Raw genomic sequence first — 17,610 nt, 5'->3', positions numbered from 1 at the left:
GCATTAGGTGGCAGTGATCTTTAACAGCTATTAGAACAGGAGATGGGGCCTCATTCATTGGGTGAAAGGCCTTTGTACTATACTCAGTGACAGTCAACTACTGTTGGAGTGGCGTGTAAATCCATAATGCTTCTAACGTGGGTGAGAGCCTGAACAATTGAGCCAAACCAACACTGAGCAATAAGTTAAAGCTTTGGATGGTGATCCTTCACTGGATGTTGACAGAATTGCTGTTTATATTCTGCCTTGATGTTCGCTTGAAGACGTTGGATATTCAGAATGTCTCCACTTTGTGCTGCAGGTGGAGAAGGTACTGCAGCAGGGCAGTATCGCCGACTGTGTCGATCCATATGTGACCATCAAAGAGAACGAGACAGCCAAGGTAGGTGGATGGAATCTTGCAGAAACCTTTCCTTGCTCTGTCCCCCATGAAGAGGAGGCCAAGTACTGTCTGTACATCTCCCAGAAACCCAATACTGAGCAAATACTGAACAAAATAAGGACAGTCAGTGATTACCTGTGCAGTATAACTTTGTTGTAAAGCAGTTACTCCACTACAAAAATCCTTTGCAGCACTTCACATCAATCTCAATCAAAATTTTAGACTGATTTAGAATGTTTTATGCAGGATAAATTTCTTGCTGGTGATGCCACTATTGGCTCAACCAATATAAAAATATATTGCAAATAGTGAATGCACTGAGGCTGGTGGTGAGTATTGGGATTTGAGATTTTGTTTGTTCTGCTGAAGGGATAGAGAATGGGGTTTGGGTGGCAGGGGGCAATGGGGTATGGGTGCCAGGGGACAGTGGTAGGAAAGGGCAGTGAAAGTGGTGTGGTTGGGAGGGGGCAGTGAATGGGGGCGTGGGTGTGTTGGAGGGGGCAGTGATTGGGGGTGTGGGTGGGTTGTAGGGGGCAGTGAATGGGGGTGTGGATGGGTTGTAGGGGGCAGTGAATGGGGGTGTGGATGGGTTGTAGGGGACAGTGAATGGAGGTGTAGGTGGGTGGGGGGGGATGAAACTTCTTACTAGGTGGGAGGGGACAGTGAATGGGAGTGTGGGTGGTTGTAGGGGGCAGTGAATGAGGGTATGGGTGGGTTGAAGGGGGCAGTGAATGGAGGTGTGGGTGTGATGAAGGGAGCGGTGAATGGGAGTGTGGGTGGGTTGGAGGGGACAGTGAATGGGAGTGTGGGTGGGAGAGGGCAGTGGAGGTGTGGGTGGCAGGAGGCAGTGAATGGGAGTGTGGGTGGGGGGCCAGTGAATGGGAGTGTGGGTGGGTTGGAGGGGACAGTGAATGGGAGTGTGGGTGGGTTGGAGGGGACAGTGAATGGGAGTGTGGGTGGGAGAGGGCAGTGGAGGTGTGGGTGGCAGGAGGCAGTGAATGGGAGTGTGGGTGGGGGGCCAGTGAATGGGAGTGTGGGTGGGTTGGAGGGGACAGTGAATGGGAGTGTGGGTGGGAGAGGGCAGTGGAGGTGTGGGTGGCAGGAGGCAGTGAATGGGAGTGTGGGTGTTCATGAAGAATTTGGGAGCTTTGTGTTCAGAAATAGGGGTATTGAATACAAATGCAGGGATGTAACACTGAACCTTTATAAAGCACTGGTTAGGTCTCAGTTAGCGTATTGTATCCAGTGCTTTAGGAAAAATGTGAAGGCCCTGGAGAGGGTTCGGAGCAGATATACCAGAATGGTTCCAGGGTTAGGGAGGGTTTTAGTTACAAGGTTAGGTTAGAAAGGCTGGGGTTGTTTGCCTTGGAGATTAAGGTTGGATCTGATAGCGATGTACAATATTATAACAGGCTTAGATAAGGCAGATAAGGAAAGAGTCTTCCTAATAGTTGATGGCACAAGCACTAGGGGACAGAGATTTAAGATTTGTGACAAGAAGTGGAGGGAGAATGTGAGGAGGAACATTTTTACACAGTGAATGGTAATGACCTGGAATTTACTAGCCATGAGAGTGCTTGAAGCGGAAACAATTACTGATTTCAAAAGAAGATTTGATGGGTAATTGAAGGAAATAAACTGACAGGGCTACAGGGATTGAGCAAGGGTGTGGGACTGACTGGATTATCCCATGGGGAGCCAGCATGGAGCCTCCTTCTGTGCCATAAATGATTTTATGACTACAGTAATGTCGAGTATGTACCAACTAACTCTTGCATAGCAAAGTACCATGAATTGCAATATAATTCTGGCCAGATATCTTGTTTGAGAACAAACACACAAATAAATTGGGAGGAGGGATAGGCCATTCGTTTCCTTGGGCCTGCAGTTTGAAAACTCCATGGCTGATCTATTGTGGCTTAACTTCACTTTCCTGCCTACCCCAATATCCTGAGCATTCTACTACTGAGCCCAGGCTGACCTCATGTGTCTACTCGGAAGCCTGCTGAACGTTCAAAATATCCATGGATTTTATGGATTTCCTGCATTTTAAAAATGTCTTGCAGAGTAAAGAGAAGATTGGAAAACTTCGCTTCCAGGCAACTTCCTTCTGCCAACGTCTGAGTTTGTATCGGATGCCATTCGCCTGGGCTGCAGTAGACCTCATGACTCTCATTTCCAATCGTGGTTCTCAGAGTTCACTGGACAGAGAGAGCGGAGTTGCAGGTGGGTCAGTCGGAGCGGGAATATCAAACTGTAAAGCTGAGGGATTCACATTGCTGTGAACGGATCTGGACTCCGTTCCCAGTTAGTTAACCTCAGTCAGGGCTACAACTGACCTCACTCAAGGAAGAGACTAATCAACCAGAGATCACTATCCAGTTACCCCAGTGTTAGCCAATGATATTGGAACACTACTGTGTCTGCATGCGTGTGCCTTTGTGCATACGGGAGGTCTGTTTTTATATGTTGGGTGAGGATGGGAATTGGTTTAGCTTTGATTTCCTTGTCAGCCTTCCAACACTCCATTTCGTACAATCCGTATTATGTAGGCACTTGGGCATATTATCAGGCGGGTAGGGGGTGCGGGGTTGTGGAGGGAAGGTGGGAGGGGGTATGCAGTGTGGGATTACCCAGAGAAAGGAAGTCCTTCGGGAAGCATCAAAATACATCAATGTTGGTTCAGATAATTTTTTGATCCAGTGACACCACTTCAGCGAAGTGAATACTCTGTGCTACTTGGATTCCAATCCTGAACACAGTACAAAAGCCAGCTGAGTCTGGAGGTTCAGTGATTTAAAATTTCCGGCACAGTGGTTAGCACTGCTGCCTCACAGTGCCAGGGAGCCAGGTTCAAATCCAGCCTCAGCTGACTGTGTGTGGTTTGCACATTCACCCCGTGTCTGCGTGGGTTTCCTCCGGGTGCTCTGGTTTCCAGCCACTGTCCGAGGATGCGCAGGTTGGGTGGATTGGCCATGCTAAATTGCCCCTTAGTGTCCCAAGAATGTGAATGTTAGATGCCATGGTATATGCATGGGTTAAGGGGATAGGGTGGAGAGGAGGGCCTGGATGTGATGCTCTTTTGCAGAGTCGAATGCAGACTTGATGGGCTGGATGGCCTCTTTTGGCACTATAGGGATTCTATGGTAACTGACTGCTGTAAGCCTTGGGGGAGGCGGAATGCTGAACCTCTGTAGTGAAGCTGCAGGGTCAATGAGCAGTATGTCTTTGCATTGTTACAACCAGGTGAAAAGAAGTGAACTGACTCCCTTCTAATCAACCTCCTCATTGGTCACAATAAAGGTTAAAGTTTCTTTTTCACAAGGATATGCCTTTTCTAAATCGTAATACATTTAACTATTGATGCAGTGAACAATGGGGAGTCAATCAAACAAGATTTTCTTGAGTTACAGAGGAAATTTATTTAAACCCGAGGGAAAAAGTAATAAAAATGTAACATCACTCACACACAAATATCAGAGATAAAGAAAGCTAAAATCCAATAAAAAAAAGTGAAAAGAACAAATAGTTAAGTGCCTTTTGATTGTCCTTGAAGCAGAGATTTTAGATGCTGTGGCTGATTTATATTAGCTGGTTTCTTGGATGCAGTCAGGTATTGAAGTGACTGCACTTATTACAAGCTCTTGGTTTGTTGGTAGACTTCCAGTAAAATTCACTTTTTCCACGAGAGGGCAACTTTTCAGCCTGTTTCCTCAGCTGAAAACTTCCTTGACAATCCCTGTGTCACTTGCAATCTCTCTGCAATGGCTATAATCTGGCCTGTTATACTTCACCCATTGTGTATTTCCAAGGGGTTTTGAATGGGTCTGTCTAAGGCAGCAATTGTTTCAATATCTAGTACTTTGCACTTTAATGTCTCAGCCTTAGACAATGGTGAGTTTTGATGAGTCTTTGAAGCACAGGAAATATCCCTCTCTTCAGTCTTCCCTGAGGATGTCTTTTTTGTTTTTTTACCTTCACCTTGGAAGATGGCATTGCATTTCTAAGTAGTTTGTTCTGTCACATTTCAAATTGCAAAGCTACCAGCCCATTGAAAATCATATTTTCAAAAACAAGCCTTTTGAATGCATCAGTTCCTGTGGTCCAATATCTTGCCTGTTTGCTGTCAGTGGCTTGTTCCCAGGGCAGTTAGGTGATATGAGGGCAATTTTAATTGTTTGGGAAACTGCTTAGATCGGATACAATGCTGGGTTTATCCTTGCCAGGTTTTACTCACTATTGATATTTGTGGAGAGGATTATTAGAATAGAATCATAGAATCCTTACTGTGCAGAAGAAGGCCATTTGACCCATCGAGTTTGCACCGATCAGAATCCCACCTGGCCCTATCCCCCTAACCCCATGTATTTACCCAAGCTAGTCCCCCGACGCTAAGGGGGCAATTTAGCATGGCCAATCCACCTAACCGCCACATCTTTGGACTGAGAGAGGAAACTGGAGAATCCGGAGGAAACCCATGCAGATGCGGAGACAATGTCCATGTGGAGTTTGCACAATGTCCCAAGCCCAGAATTGAACTGAGGTCCCTGGCACTGTGAGGCAGCAGTGCTAACTACTGTGCCACCGTGACGCCACAGCTGATATAAAACCAGCACTCCACTCAATCCTGTGGATTTCACACCTGGTGACTTAGGAACATGTTATCCCCCATATAGCATCGTCCACCATGGAAGGAGATCACTTGGCCCATCATTCCTGTATTGACCCTTTGGAAAGAGTTACCCAGTTAATACTGCTCTCTTGCACTTTCCCATAAACCTACAAACAATAAATTAACGAACATAGCTGCGAATCTTTGAGAAAGTGGAACTGAGAGCATTTGATTCCTGTAACAGTTCCTTTGTGTGTTGTATATAGGCAGTGGGAGTGAGATGCGCTCGCGATCACTGGACAGGTATAACATCCTCCCATTTGGAACGGTGCAGCACAGCCTCAGCACGTTCAATAAACAGGTACGGTCACTGCACACCGCAACGAACAACAAACAGAGTGACTCTCAATGTTTATCTTTTCCCCAGGTACCTCTCCCAGCTTGGTTTGATTACTGCTAATGGCATTTCCTGTTGTCATCTGCTAGCAATCTTACCGATCTCTGTTTCTGCTTTCACTGTAAACTTCCTCTTTAGTCAGTTTCCCTAACTGTCTGTGACTTCACTTTCTGTGCGCATGTGTGTGAGTGTGTGCGTGCACGCACGTGTGTGTGTGTGTGTGTGTGTGTGTGTGTGTGTGTGTGAGAGAGATAGGAACCCTGTCCGAGTGCCTATTCTCTGTGTAAACCCAGTCAGATAAGCTTGCATTGAGAACTCGGTATCCACCTGATGTAACGAACTGACTCCATGGAAGATTCTGGAGTTGGCCTCATCAAAGTTTGTAGATTGAGCTTGATTGAGCTCCAGGTGCAGAAATGTTCCTGCTTTGGCTGTTGCCCATGGAGTGGGAGAAGGGGCTTTTGCCCCAGTATGTTCAGGTTAAAACTATTATTCTTTATCCCTCCTATTTCTAGAATCTCTTTTGGGTCTGTCACTCCCCCAAATTCTCCATTTTTCAGATTTTGTCTCCTGTGCATTTTGCCATATTTTTAAAAAAGTTTTACGCCAATCTAAGTCACAGAGCCATTGCGCAGAGTGGACCGGGCAGATCCAAGTCCATCTCCTTGCTTGTTCCAGAAACCGAATTTAGATTGAATCCTCACAAGAGAGATAGATGAGATCCAAGCTGACAAGAAAAGACATTGTATCTGATTTTGGGCTTGATCTGACTCTTGACCTTAGCTAATACTCTCCTCCTCTTAGGTACGATTCTCTAAAATGCGTTCTCCAAAGGCCCCTGCCGCTTCAATCCAGCTTTTTGGTCAATCCTCCAAGTCAATTCTTCTTTGGCTCAACATTTGTTTGCCTATTGCTTGGTGCATGTTTCTATGTGGTAGGTGCTGCATTGTGGCAGCTGTTGTTTTGTTTGTTGTGTCAGCAGAATAAAGTATTTCATTGTCTTCTTGAATCATTTGAATAAATCTGCTCATAATCCAGAAACTCTGCTAACGTTCTGGGAACTGGGTTCGAATCCTGTCATGGCAGATGGTGGAATTTGAATTCAATAAAAGAGTCTGGAATTAAGAATCTTCGGATGACCATGAAACCATTGTCAATCGTCGGAAAAACCCATCTGGTTCAGTAATATCTTTAGAACAGGAAATCTACCGTCCTTACTCTGTCTGGCCTGTGTGTGACTCCAGAGCCACAGCAATGTGGTTGAATCTTAATTACCATCAGGCAAATAGGAAAGGGCGTTAAATGCTGGCCAGCCAGCAATGCCCAGAATGAATAAAAAATAATTCCATGAATTGTGATGGATGAATAGCCTCAACATTCGATGGACTTATTGGCCATGGGTGATGCTTCTGAGCCAGAAGAAAGAAATAAAGATTTGCACTTGTATAAAAGAGCATGAGTTCAAGCCCCACTGCAGTGCGGTGCTGAGAGAGTGCTACAGTGTGAGTGGTGCTGTTTCATGGATGGGACCATAAAGGGATACTCCATATACCTTCTCAGTTAGATGTAAGTGAGCCCATGGCATATTTCAAAGACGAGGAGGGGAATTATTGTTAGTTACCCTGGCCAATATTTATCCCTCACTCAACATTATTAAATACATTATGTGGTTATTATCACGTTGCTGTTTACAGCGTTTTGCAGTGCACAGAATGGGAGATGTTTCCATACATTACAACAGCAATCGTATTCTCTTCACACACATATAGAAGCTTTTATGTTACCCACAAGCTTACTCTCATATTCTATTGTCTCCTTAATCAACCCCTCCCACCCCGCCTTGATGAATTCTAAACTGCTCCCAATCCTCAAGTCTGTTGTTCTATCTGGCCCCTTCCTTGTATCTAGTAATATTTCTACTTTCCCTTGGAAGCCATTGTTTGGTCACCTTTCCCATTTCACTTTTGTGGTACACAGGAATAAAGTATTGTATGCTCCTTGAATCTTTGCCATTGCCTATCCACCATCATCTCTTTAAGTAACATCTCCCAATCCATCATAACCATCTCGCATCTCATATTATTGTGTTAAGATTCAGCACCCTAGTCTCAGAGTCAAGTACATCACTCTCCAACTTGATGAAAAATTCTACTGTATGATGGTCGCTCATCCCCAAGTGGTCACGCACAACTAGATTGCCAAATATTCCTTTCTCATTAGACAATCCCCAGCCTAGAATGGCCTGTTTTTTAGTTGTTTCCTTAATGTGCTGGCCCAGAAAACCATCCCCTATACATTCCAGGAATTGTGTGTTGTGTACATCTACAGTATTGTGACTAATTTGATTTGCCCAGTCTATATGCAGATTAAAGTTACCCATAATTACAGATGTTCCTGGTCCCTAATTTTCTGTTAAATGCCATTCCCAGCATCACCACTACAGTTTTGGGAGTCAATATACAACCCCCACTAACATTTTTTGCCCCTTTAGTGTTTCTCAGTTCTACCCACATAGATTCCATATCGTCGGGGCTAATATCTTTCTTCACTACTGCATCAATTTCCTCCTTAACCAGCAATGCAACTCCACCGCCTTTTGCTTTTTGTCTATCCTTCCTAAATACTAAATACCCCTGGATGTTCAGTTTCCATTCCTGGTTACCCTGCAGCCATGTCTCTGTAATCCCAACTATATCGTATCTGTTTACATCTATTTGCTCAATTAATACATCCACTTTATTATGAATGCTGTGCGTATTAAGGCACAAAGCCTTTAGGCTTGTCTTTTTAACATTACTTGTCCCATTCCCACTATTTTTCACTGAGGCCCTGTTTGAATCATGGCCTTGGTTTCTCTTCCTATCACTTTTCTTATTCCCCTTTCTGTATTTTGCTCTTGCCCTTGATTCCCCCTCCTCTGACTCCTTGTATAGATTCCTTTCCCCCTGCCATTTTAATTTAAATCCTTCCCAACCACTCAAGCGCATAGCCACCTTTAGGACATCCATCCTGGTCCTGCCTAGGTGTGTTGGATGAGTAGAATTCCTTGATGTAATTGAGCGAGTAGAATATTGGTCTTTACAAATATTTTGTCTTTCTTCCACCATTTTATTTACTTGAATTCACACATAGGCCAGCAAGGGTCAGGGGTCAGTAAGAGTGCTTCCAGGTTCTGCCAGCATCAGACAGACTGTCATTCCAGCCTCAGGAACTGTACTCAAGTGTCCTTTTCAGTTCACCAAATTCCCTCACTTCACGGACCTTATCACAGACTGAATGCATTCATTCTCCTGGAGCTGAAAGGCTTTCAAATTCTTCATACCTTCTCCTAAAGTAGAGTTCACCCCCCAAAGCTCACATTGCCTATGGTGACTTAAGACCTTTTAGTGATCGGTAGTGACACTGGTTGTCTGATGCTAGTTCAGTGTGGCCCCATTGTCACATTGCCCAGAGAAATTGTGTTTGGATAATGAACCCTTATCTCTCTCTGATCAGGAGGAAGATAAGCTCAGTGACGAAGACTTGATGAAGTTTATCACAGATGAAAAAAAGCCATCACCTTTGTTAAGGCGCCTACGTAAGATTCCAGGTAACCATGAATATTGTTAGCATGGGGCTTTGGGAATTTTACAGTCTGGAATACATCTCTTTCCAACTCTCCTCCTCTTCTGCAACCCCCCAGCACGTCTCCCCACTATTGAGGGGAATTCTACTCTCTGGAACACATCCCACCCTTCCACCTACTCACCACCATACAGGGGAATTTTACACTCTGGAACACATCCCAATCTCCCAACTCCTCGCCTCCATAAAGGGGAATTTTACACTCTGGAACACATCCCAATCTCCCAACTCCTCGCCTCCATAAAGGGGAATTTTATACTCTGTAACACATCCCGCCCAGCCCCTGGGAATTTTAGACTGTGTATTACATTTCACATTGTCTTGTCCCTGGGGATTTTGCACACTGCCTGTATGGGTTGAATGTAGCTATTGGATGGATTGAATGTGGTTGTTGGTTGGGCTGGGCAGTCGTTTGTCTTGAGATATGTTAACAAGATTCTTTCTTTTCGATCCAAGGTGTTTTCCGATTTGAAGTAACTGCTGTTAAAGACACTCCATCCTGCTGTTTTACCCCGGACTTTCTGGAATTAAAGTCACCAAGTAGTGAGAATTCAGAGCTGGCTTTGGAAGTTTTAGAATTCTCTCAGCCAGGGCTTTCCACTCCATACACAATATACAGGTAAGTGGGAGTTTGCAGCGTTCTTTCTTAGATGCTTTCATTCTGGATGATGACAGTAGGGGGCAGATTGAAGCAGAGTGACTCTGCTGTGGCGCCCATAACCTTTCCCATGAACTGGGATATCAGTCAGTGCTTGGGTTTGAGGCACACACTGAGAGCTTTGGAAATTTGACTGCAATGATTGTGAGAGTGCTGCTGGTATTACTGAGAGTAGCTGAGTTCCATTGGTAATGGTCTGGGGGTGTTAGAGAGAGGAGTGCATGGATGCTGTTACCCTAGGATGAGGTGCCAGTGTTAATTGAGACTGGTTAGCTGTTAATGGTAGAGGGCACAAGTTGGTGGCATCACTTGGTGATCAGACACTGTGTTGGGGGTGGGAAGGAAATAGCTGTGTCTGAGGGGAGAGGAAATGGCGTGATCTGGAAGGGGAGGGGCAGATGATATTATTGGGGGGCAGGGGATGTGGTGTGGCCTGGAGGGTTAAGGATAATAGCTTTAATGAAGGGAGGTAGCATTGGCCAAGAGTGAGAGGAAATGCCTGCATTTCCTGGGATGAGTTGGGTCCGAGCAGTTGGCCATAGAACAGATTCTCTCCTCAGCCAAGCTTTGGTCAATCTTGGGCCTAAGTTTAAAAGTTGGAATAAATGGTTCCAGTTCTTCTTCCCCAGTCAGCTGCACAATGAGGCAGCAGCAAATCTCAGGGTTCACTGATTTCCCAATGTGGAAAGATTTGAAATGTTAACAGTGTTTCATCAATTGGTTACCATTCTGCTGGAGATTCTGTTGGCATTTGGGGAGGTGATGGCCTAGTGGTATTATCGCTGGGCTATTATTTCAGGAACTCAGCTAATGTTCTGGGAACCCGGGTTCGAATCCCGCCACAGCAGATGGTAGAATTTGAATTCAATAAAAAATATCTGGAATTAAAAATCTACCGATTGTCAATGGTCAGAAAAACCTATCTGGTTCATTAATGTTCTTTAGGGAAGGAAATCTGCCATCCTTACTCGGTCTGGTCTACATGTGACTTCAGACCCACAGCAATATGGTTGACTCTCAAATGCCCTCCAAGGGCAACTAGGAATGGGCAATATATGCTGGCCAGCCAGTGACACCCATGTCCCATGAACGAATAAAAAATTTACTGTGTGTCTGACGGATTTGAGATGCTTGGTGAATCCAGTATTGAAACCTGGCCTAGAATCCGACCAACCCGTTGACAAGAATTTTCCGTTGGGTGGGTGGTATGACGTATAGGCAAATCTAAATAACCCAGTCAAGCCAAGAATCTATCTCAAACCACGATTGCTCAAGGTTGGGTGAGACAGGGTATATTTAGATTAAGGTGCAGCACGATTACCAGCAGATATAGCAAATGATCTTTCCCAATACCACAGGTTGAGATTAACTGTGTGATTTAAACAGGGATCCCTTTGAAATTTGTAACCACAAGTATCACATATTTTGTAAAGTCAGTAATGCAGTCAAATAAAAGCGAAATACTGCAGATGCTGGAATCTGAAACAAAAACAGAAAATGCCTGGAAGACCCAGCAGGTCGTAGAGAGAGAACAGAGCTAATGTTTTGAAACTGTATGACTCTTTTCAGAACTCTAATTGTCCTGTGAGGACTTAGCTTTGCACGAAGAACGTCACCTCAGCTTGTTTTTATTTTCCAGTCTGCCTCATCAGGCAGAATTTTACGATTTTTTTTCAGTGTTGACTCGGCTGGGTAAAGCAGAGGTCGATTCACCAGCTGACTTGCCAGCTTTACCCTCCAAATTTTCAAGCACTTTGGGAAGGCTGGTCATGTTGGCAGGGCAGACTGTGGATGAGACCATCCCACCAGCAACCCTGACTAAAAGGGCACCCTGATCTGAGAGAAACGGAAGTAAAATAAAGAAGAGAAATAAAAAGTATTATTTCTTCCATGCTATACAGCCAAAGCATATCGTGGGGAGAAGGAAAGGAGAGGGTGCAGGATATAGTATTACAGTCATAGCTAGGGTGTAGAGAAAGATCAACTTAGTGCGTGGTAGGTCCATTCAAAAGTCTGATAGCAACAGGGAAGAAGCTGTTCTTGAGTTGGTTGGAGCGTGACCTCAGACTTTTGTATCTTTTTCCTGACGGAAGAGAGAATGTCCAGGGTGTGTGGGGTCCTTAATTATGCTAGCTGCTTTTCCGAGGCAGTGGGAAGTGTAGACAGAGTCAGTGCATGGGAGGCTGGTTTGTGTGATGGATTGACTGACAGAAAATAAGAACATTCTGAGACAATGTTCCCTCTGCAAAGCTGAGTTTTTGCAGTAATGTTTAGAAATCTGTTAAGGTGCTTTCGTGACATAATGAAAACTTTCCTGCAAAAACGAAGATTCCGGGTCTCCCCATGAAAGGAACAGTTCTCTAGTGGCAGAAACAGTTTGAACACCAGTTACTGGACTGACATATTAGTCAATAGTTGCGGACATCTTGAGAATTCCATGAGATCCTCCTGAAGATTCTCCACTTGAAAAGTTATTCTACCATGATGTTTTCATGTGCTGTGGATTGGTAAGAGCTGATGATGTGTAAATGGATCTAGGGGGCGATCTTATCAAAAAAAATCTAAATGCCAAATGAGTGTGAAAACAGGGGAGAAAGAGAATTGCGCCCTTTTTTTTGGATGAGCTTCCACATGCAATCGTATGGCACTTTGTGCAAGGCATGGTGTGATTCACACCAGTAGGAGAGTGGATGGAGTCTATTCATGCCAGGAAGCCAGCTGCTGACTGTGAGAGATGCTATTGTACATGCACCTTGATCTTGCAGTGTACTGAGAAATCTGTCACTCCCCCCACTCCCTCCACCCCACTGGACATTGCCTCTCCCCCTTCCCCCAATCCCTGGCCTCCCCCTGATCATTGGCCTCTCAGCCTCCCTGGCTGATTGCTGGCATCCTTGCATGATTACTGCCCAATACTTTAAGATACTGATGGATAAAGATAAGTGTAGTCCTTGTGAAGGTGCTAAATTGGGGGAAGGCTGATTACAACAATATTAGGCAGGAACTGAAGAATGTAAATTGGGGGCAGATGTTTGAGGGCAAATCCACATCTGGCGTGTGGGAGGCTTTCAAGTGTAAGCTGATAGAGATTCAGGACCGGCACATTCCTGTAAAGATGAAGGATAAGTATGGCAAGTTTTGGGAACCTTGGATAACGAGAGATATTGTGAGCCTAGTCAAAAAGAAAAAGGAAGCATTTATAAGAGGCTGGGAACTCATGAAGTGTGGAATACAAGGGAAGTAGAAAGAAACTTAAGCAAGGAGTAAGGAGGGCTAAAAGGGTCATGAAAAGACATTGGCTAGCAGAATTAAGGAAAATCCCAAGGCTTTTTATACATATACAAAGAACAAGAGGGTAGCCAAGGAGAGGGTTGGCCCATTCAAGAACAGGGAGGAATCTATGCATGGAGCCAGAGGAAATGGGCGAGGTATTAACTGAGTACTTTGCATTAGTATTCACCAAAGAGAAGGACTTGGTGGATGATGAGTCTGGGAAAGGATGTGTAGATACTTTGAGTAATGTTGAGATCAAAAAGGAGGTATTGGCGTTCTTGAGAAACATTAAAGTAGACAAATCCCCAGAGCTTGATGGAATATACCCCAGAATATTGAGATAGGCAAGGGAGGAAATTGCTGGGGCCTTGAGAGAAATCTTTGTATCCTCACTGGCTCCAGGGGAGGTCCCAGAGGATTGGAGAATAGCCAATGTTGTTCCTTCTCCCAGTCCTCCTTTCGGAAACTCTAATACAGGAAATGGCAGAACCCTTAAGATATTGATAGGCAGAGGGATGTGGGTTAACAGGTACACAGGTCACTGAAAGTGGCAACGCTGGTGGAGAAGGTATGCTTGCCTTCTTTGGCAGGGGCATTGAGTTTGAAAATTAGCGAGTCATGTTGCAGCTTTATAGAACATTAGTTAGGCTGCACTAAGAATATAGTGTTTAATTCTGGTCGCCACACTACCAGGAGGATGTGGAGGCTTTGGAGAGGGCACAGAATAGATTTACTAGGATATGGTATGGAAGGCATTAGCTATGAGGAGAGATTGGAGAAACTTAGTTTGTTCTCACTGGAATGACAGAAGTTAAGGGGTGACCTGACAGAAATCTATAAGATTATGAGGGGCATGGACAGAGTGGATAGTCAGAAGCTTTTTCCCAGGGTGGAAGAGTCAATTACTAGGGGGCATAGGTTTAAGGTGCAAGGGACAAGGTTTAAAGGAGATGTATGAGGCAAGTTTTTTACACATAGAATGGTGGGTGCCTGGAACTGGCTGCCGAGGGATGGCAGTGGAAACAGATACAATAGTGAGTTTTAAAGGGTGCCTTGACAAATACATGAACAGGATGGAAATAGAGGGATATGGTCGCCGGAAGGTTAGGGAGTTTTAGTTCAGTCGGGCATGGTCGGTGCAGGTTTGGAGGGCCGAAGGGCCTGATTTTGAGCTGTAATTTTCTTTGTTCTTTGTACCCCCACTCCAGCTGATAGCCACCCCAATATCATGCTCGGCCTTGCTCCGCTGATCACCACCCTGGATCGATCCTCGATACAGAGTACCCCCCCAGCCTCTCTGTCATTGCCCTGTTCCCATCATGGACCCACTTCTTGGCACTATCCATTGTCAGGGTTGCTAGTGGACAATGCCAGGGTGCCAGGTTGGCAGTGCCAATCCCTGCCCCCAAATATCTGGGAGGCTTCAATTGCCTCTGGTTCTACTGGAAGGCCATCACGTCTGGTCCCTGTTGCTGGGGATAATCTGTGATCCGGTGAGGGAGTTAATGCAAGGGAGTCTGGGTGATTGCATCCTGGTTCACTAAAGATATTTACATTAACAAAGGAATATTAAAATCAGCCTCGTGCCCAGCTCATTATGCTGAAAAAACATGGCCAGTAAGATCACCAGTGGTGAGAAACTGGGCGCAAAGCCGGTTTTTCACCTCTTATGCAGTCCTACCGACTCACTACACTGAGCTGGTAAGATTGCCCTTCCCCAAGATCTGTACAAGAAGCAAATTAAGATTCCCGTCTGTAGGACCTCGATCCATTCAGCTTTCCGTTTTTTGCCCCAGCCCCGATGGGTTATCGTTACTGGGGGAACAGGTGGCACAGAGGTGGTAGTTTCCTCACCCAGTTGTTGTGAGCCTGGACTGTATTTGTGATTTCCCAAAGGCCAAGGCTCGCAGAATGTTTAACCATCTGTAGCACCATCGATGAGCCCCATCCTTTCCTTTCCTTACATGGACAATGTGTAACAGCTATGACTGTATAGCAATGAAGAACAGGAACCTTGCTGGCTGACTGGTGCTAACCTCTAATGTGTCTGCTTCTGCCACCTTGTGGTCCAAACCGGAATATTCAGGTTACAGTACTGTGAGCAACTTTCAGCTTGAAGCTTGGCCCCAAACTGATTCGAAATATACCTCATTTGACTATTGGATTTACAATCTCCCAGCATTGACTGACCTCACACCACAGCAGCACGTAGGCACAGTGGTTAGCACTGCTGCTTCACAGCGCCAGGGACCCGGTTAAATCTCAACCGCGTATGACTGTGTGGAGTCAACAGGTTCTCCCCGTGTCTGTGTGGGTTTCTTCCAGGTGCTCCAGTTTCTTCCCACAGTCCAAAGGTGCAGGTTAGGTGCATTGGCCATGCTAAATTGATCCTTAGTATTCCAAGATGTAGATTAGCCATTGTAAATATGGGTTACAGGAATAGGGCAAGGGAAAGGGCCTGGGTAAATACTCTGTCAGAAAGAGTCGGTGCAGACATGATGGACTGAATGGCCTCATCTGCACTCTAGGAATTCTATGAATGTCCATTTGGGAAGGTAACCTGTCATTCTGACAGTTGGTCTAGCCCCACACCAACGTGGTTGAGCTAGTTATCTTTTGATGTTGGGTCTAACAAGCCATGCAATCACATCAGACTGCTTCAAGACAGTCCATCACCACCTTCCCTGGGCACCCAGTGTTTGACAATGCAAGCTCACTGGTGTTCTACACATGACAGGACAGTGTAGTGAGCAGTACGCAGTCTCTCGTGGATACATCCATGTCGGACCCAAGTATGAAGTAAACAAGAGACCAGTGTCTCTCCTTTCCATTTGACCTTCTTAAACATAAAGGATGTTTAAAACAAAATCGTCTTTGATTTTCCTCAGATGTGTGAATGGAGTTCTGATGTTGTTTGCTGTATCTGTTGTCTCTGTTGGTGACATGAAGGTTTGGAATTAAGTTGACAGGGATTTTAATCCTATCCTAAGACATAGAGCATGGAAACAGATCCTTCGACCCAAATTGTTCATTCCGCTCAGCTTTTACCATTCAGCTATTCCCAATTGCCCGTATTTGGCCCATATCCCTCTATACCCTTCTTACCCATGAAACTGTTTAAATGCTTCTTAAAAGACAAAATTGTGTGTGTAAAAATTGCCCCTCTGAACTCTTTTGTATTTTTCCCCTCTCACCGTAAACCTATGCCCTCTAGTTTTCAACTCCCCTACCTTTGGGAAAAGATATTGACTATCTACTTTATCTATTCCCCTCATTATTTTATAGATTTCTATAAGATCACCCCTAAATCCGCTTTGTCCCAGTCTCTTCAGCCTCTCCTTATAACTCAAACTATCAAGTCCTGATAGCATCCTTGTAAATATTTTCTGCACTCTTTCCAGTTTAATAATATCCTTTCTATAATAGGGTGACCAGAACTGTACACAGTATTCCAAGTGTGGCCTTACCAAGGCCTTGTACAACTTCAACAAGATGCCCTAACTCCTGTATTCAATGTTCTGACCAATGAAACCATGCATGTTGAATGCCCTTTTCACCACCCTGTCCATCTGTGACTCCACTTCTTTTGGATTGTTTTTCTTATCCAGTGTCCTGGATGAAGCCCTTGGGTGAGTTTTGACATCTTGCCCGCCACAGGAATCGTAGCAGGCGAGACAGGTAAAGGTCCGTTGACCTTGGGTGCGATTTTCCGGTCTTGGGGCAAGTGTGGTCAGAAAATCCCGTCCCTTGTGTCTTCCTGCTTGGAAGTACCTGAGCAGTGGGAATTAGTGGTTTAGAAAGCATCTCCTGTATCAAGCCTGGCCTTTTGGCAGCTTGGGATTGGGCCGCTGATTAGATTAGTTTCAGAAAGGAAAATTTTAGGGATAGACTATATGAGAAATTTCAGATGTCTCATGTCGTAAATATGTCTGGGGAGGCGATGACCCAGCGGTATTATCACTAGACTCTTAATCCAGAAACTCAGCTAATGTTCTAGGGACCTTGGTTCGAATCCTGCCATGGCAGATGGTGGAATTTGAATTCAATAAAAAAAACTGGAATTAAGTATCTACTAATGACCGTAAAACCATTGTCGGAAAAACCCATCTTGTTCACTAATGTCCTTAAGGCAAGGAAATCTGTCAACTTTACCTGGTCTGGCCTACATGTGACTTCAGATCCACAGCAATGTGGCTGGCTTTCAACTAGGGATGGGCAATAAATGCTGGCCAGCCAAAGATGCCCATCTCCCACAAATGAATAACAAAAAAAAAAGTGCCATTAGACCTCTGGATCTTAAAAGCTTTTTGATTGCTAAGTTTCTATCACCTCACGTACAGCTCTGTTCAAGACTATGTGACAGATATTGATGACCAGGATTAGTCAACAACTCCAGCACCGTATGCACAGTACAGTCAGGATGGTAGAAGGCAAGACATTCATTTTGATCTTTTTCCTTTCCATCAATCCCATGTTCCTATGATTGATGACATGTGACTGTCACCTGATCAGACTGCCACCATAAACTGCACACTCACTCCCCTTAGAAATGAACAAACTGATGAGACAAATATTTAAACCAAAGAATAGATTTTTTTAGACAAAAATATGAATTGGAGAAATAATTTGATATTAAAATAACAGGATTTTAAGGTTATGTACAG

At 44.7% G+C, this 17,610-nt stretch overlaps 1 protein-coding gene across 1 annotated transcript in view; it reads left to right on the top strand.

The window, feature by feature from the left end:
• The window catches only part of LOC145358722 (dedicator of cytokinesis protein 8-like), a 197,157-nt gene that overhangs the window by 35,436 nt on the left and 144,111 nt on the right, over positions 1–17,610 (top strand). The window contains 5 exon segments of the mRNA XM_080212966.1: positions 302–382; positions 2,449–2,608; positions 5,261–5,355; positions 8,887–8,980; positions 9,472–9,634. Coding sequence (XP_080069092.1) covers positions 302–382; positions 2,449–2,608; positions 5,261–5,355; positions 8,887–8,980; positions 9,472–9,634 — 593 coding nt within the window.

This window comes from Carcharhinus amblyrhynchos, chromosome 26, assembly GCF_965287045.1.
Source record: "Carcharhinus amblyrhynchos chromosome 26, sCarAmb.v2.hapA, whole genome shotgun sequence".
In the NCBI taxonomy this organism is placed as follows: domain Eukaryota; kingdom Metazoa; phylum Chordata; class Chondrichthyes; order Carcharhiniformes; family Carcharhinidae; genus Carcharhinus; species Carcharhinus amblyrhynchos.
This window is presented reverse-complemented; position numbering and strand designations above follow the sequence as displayed.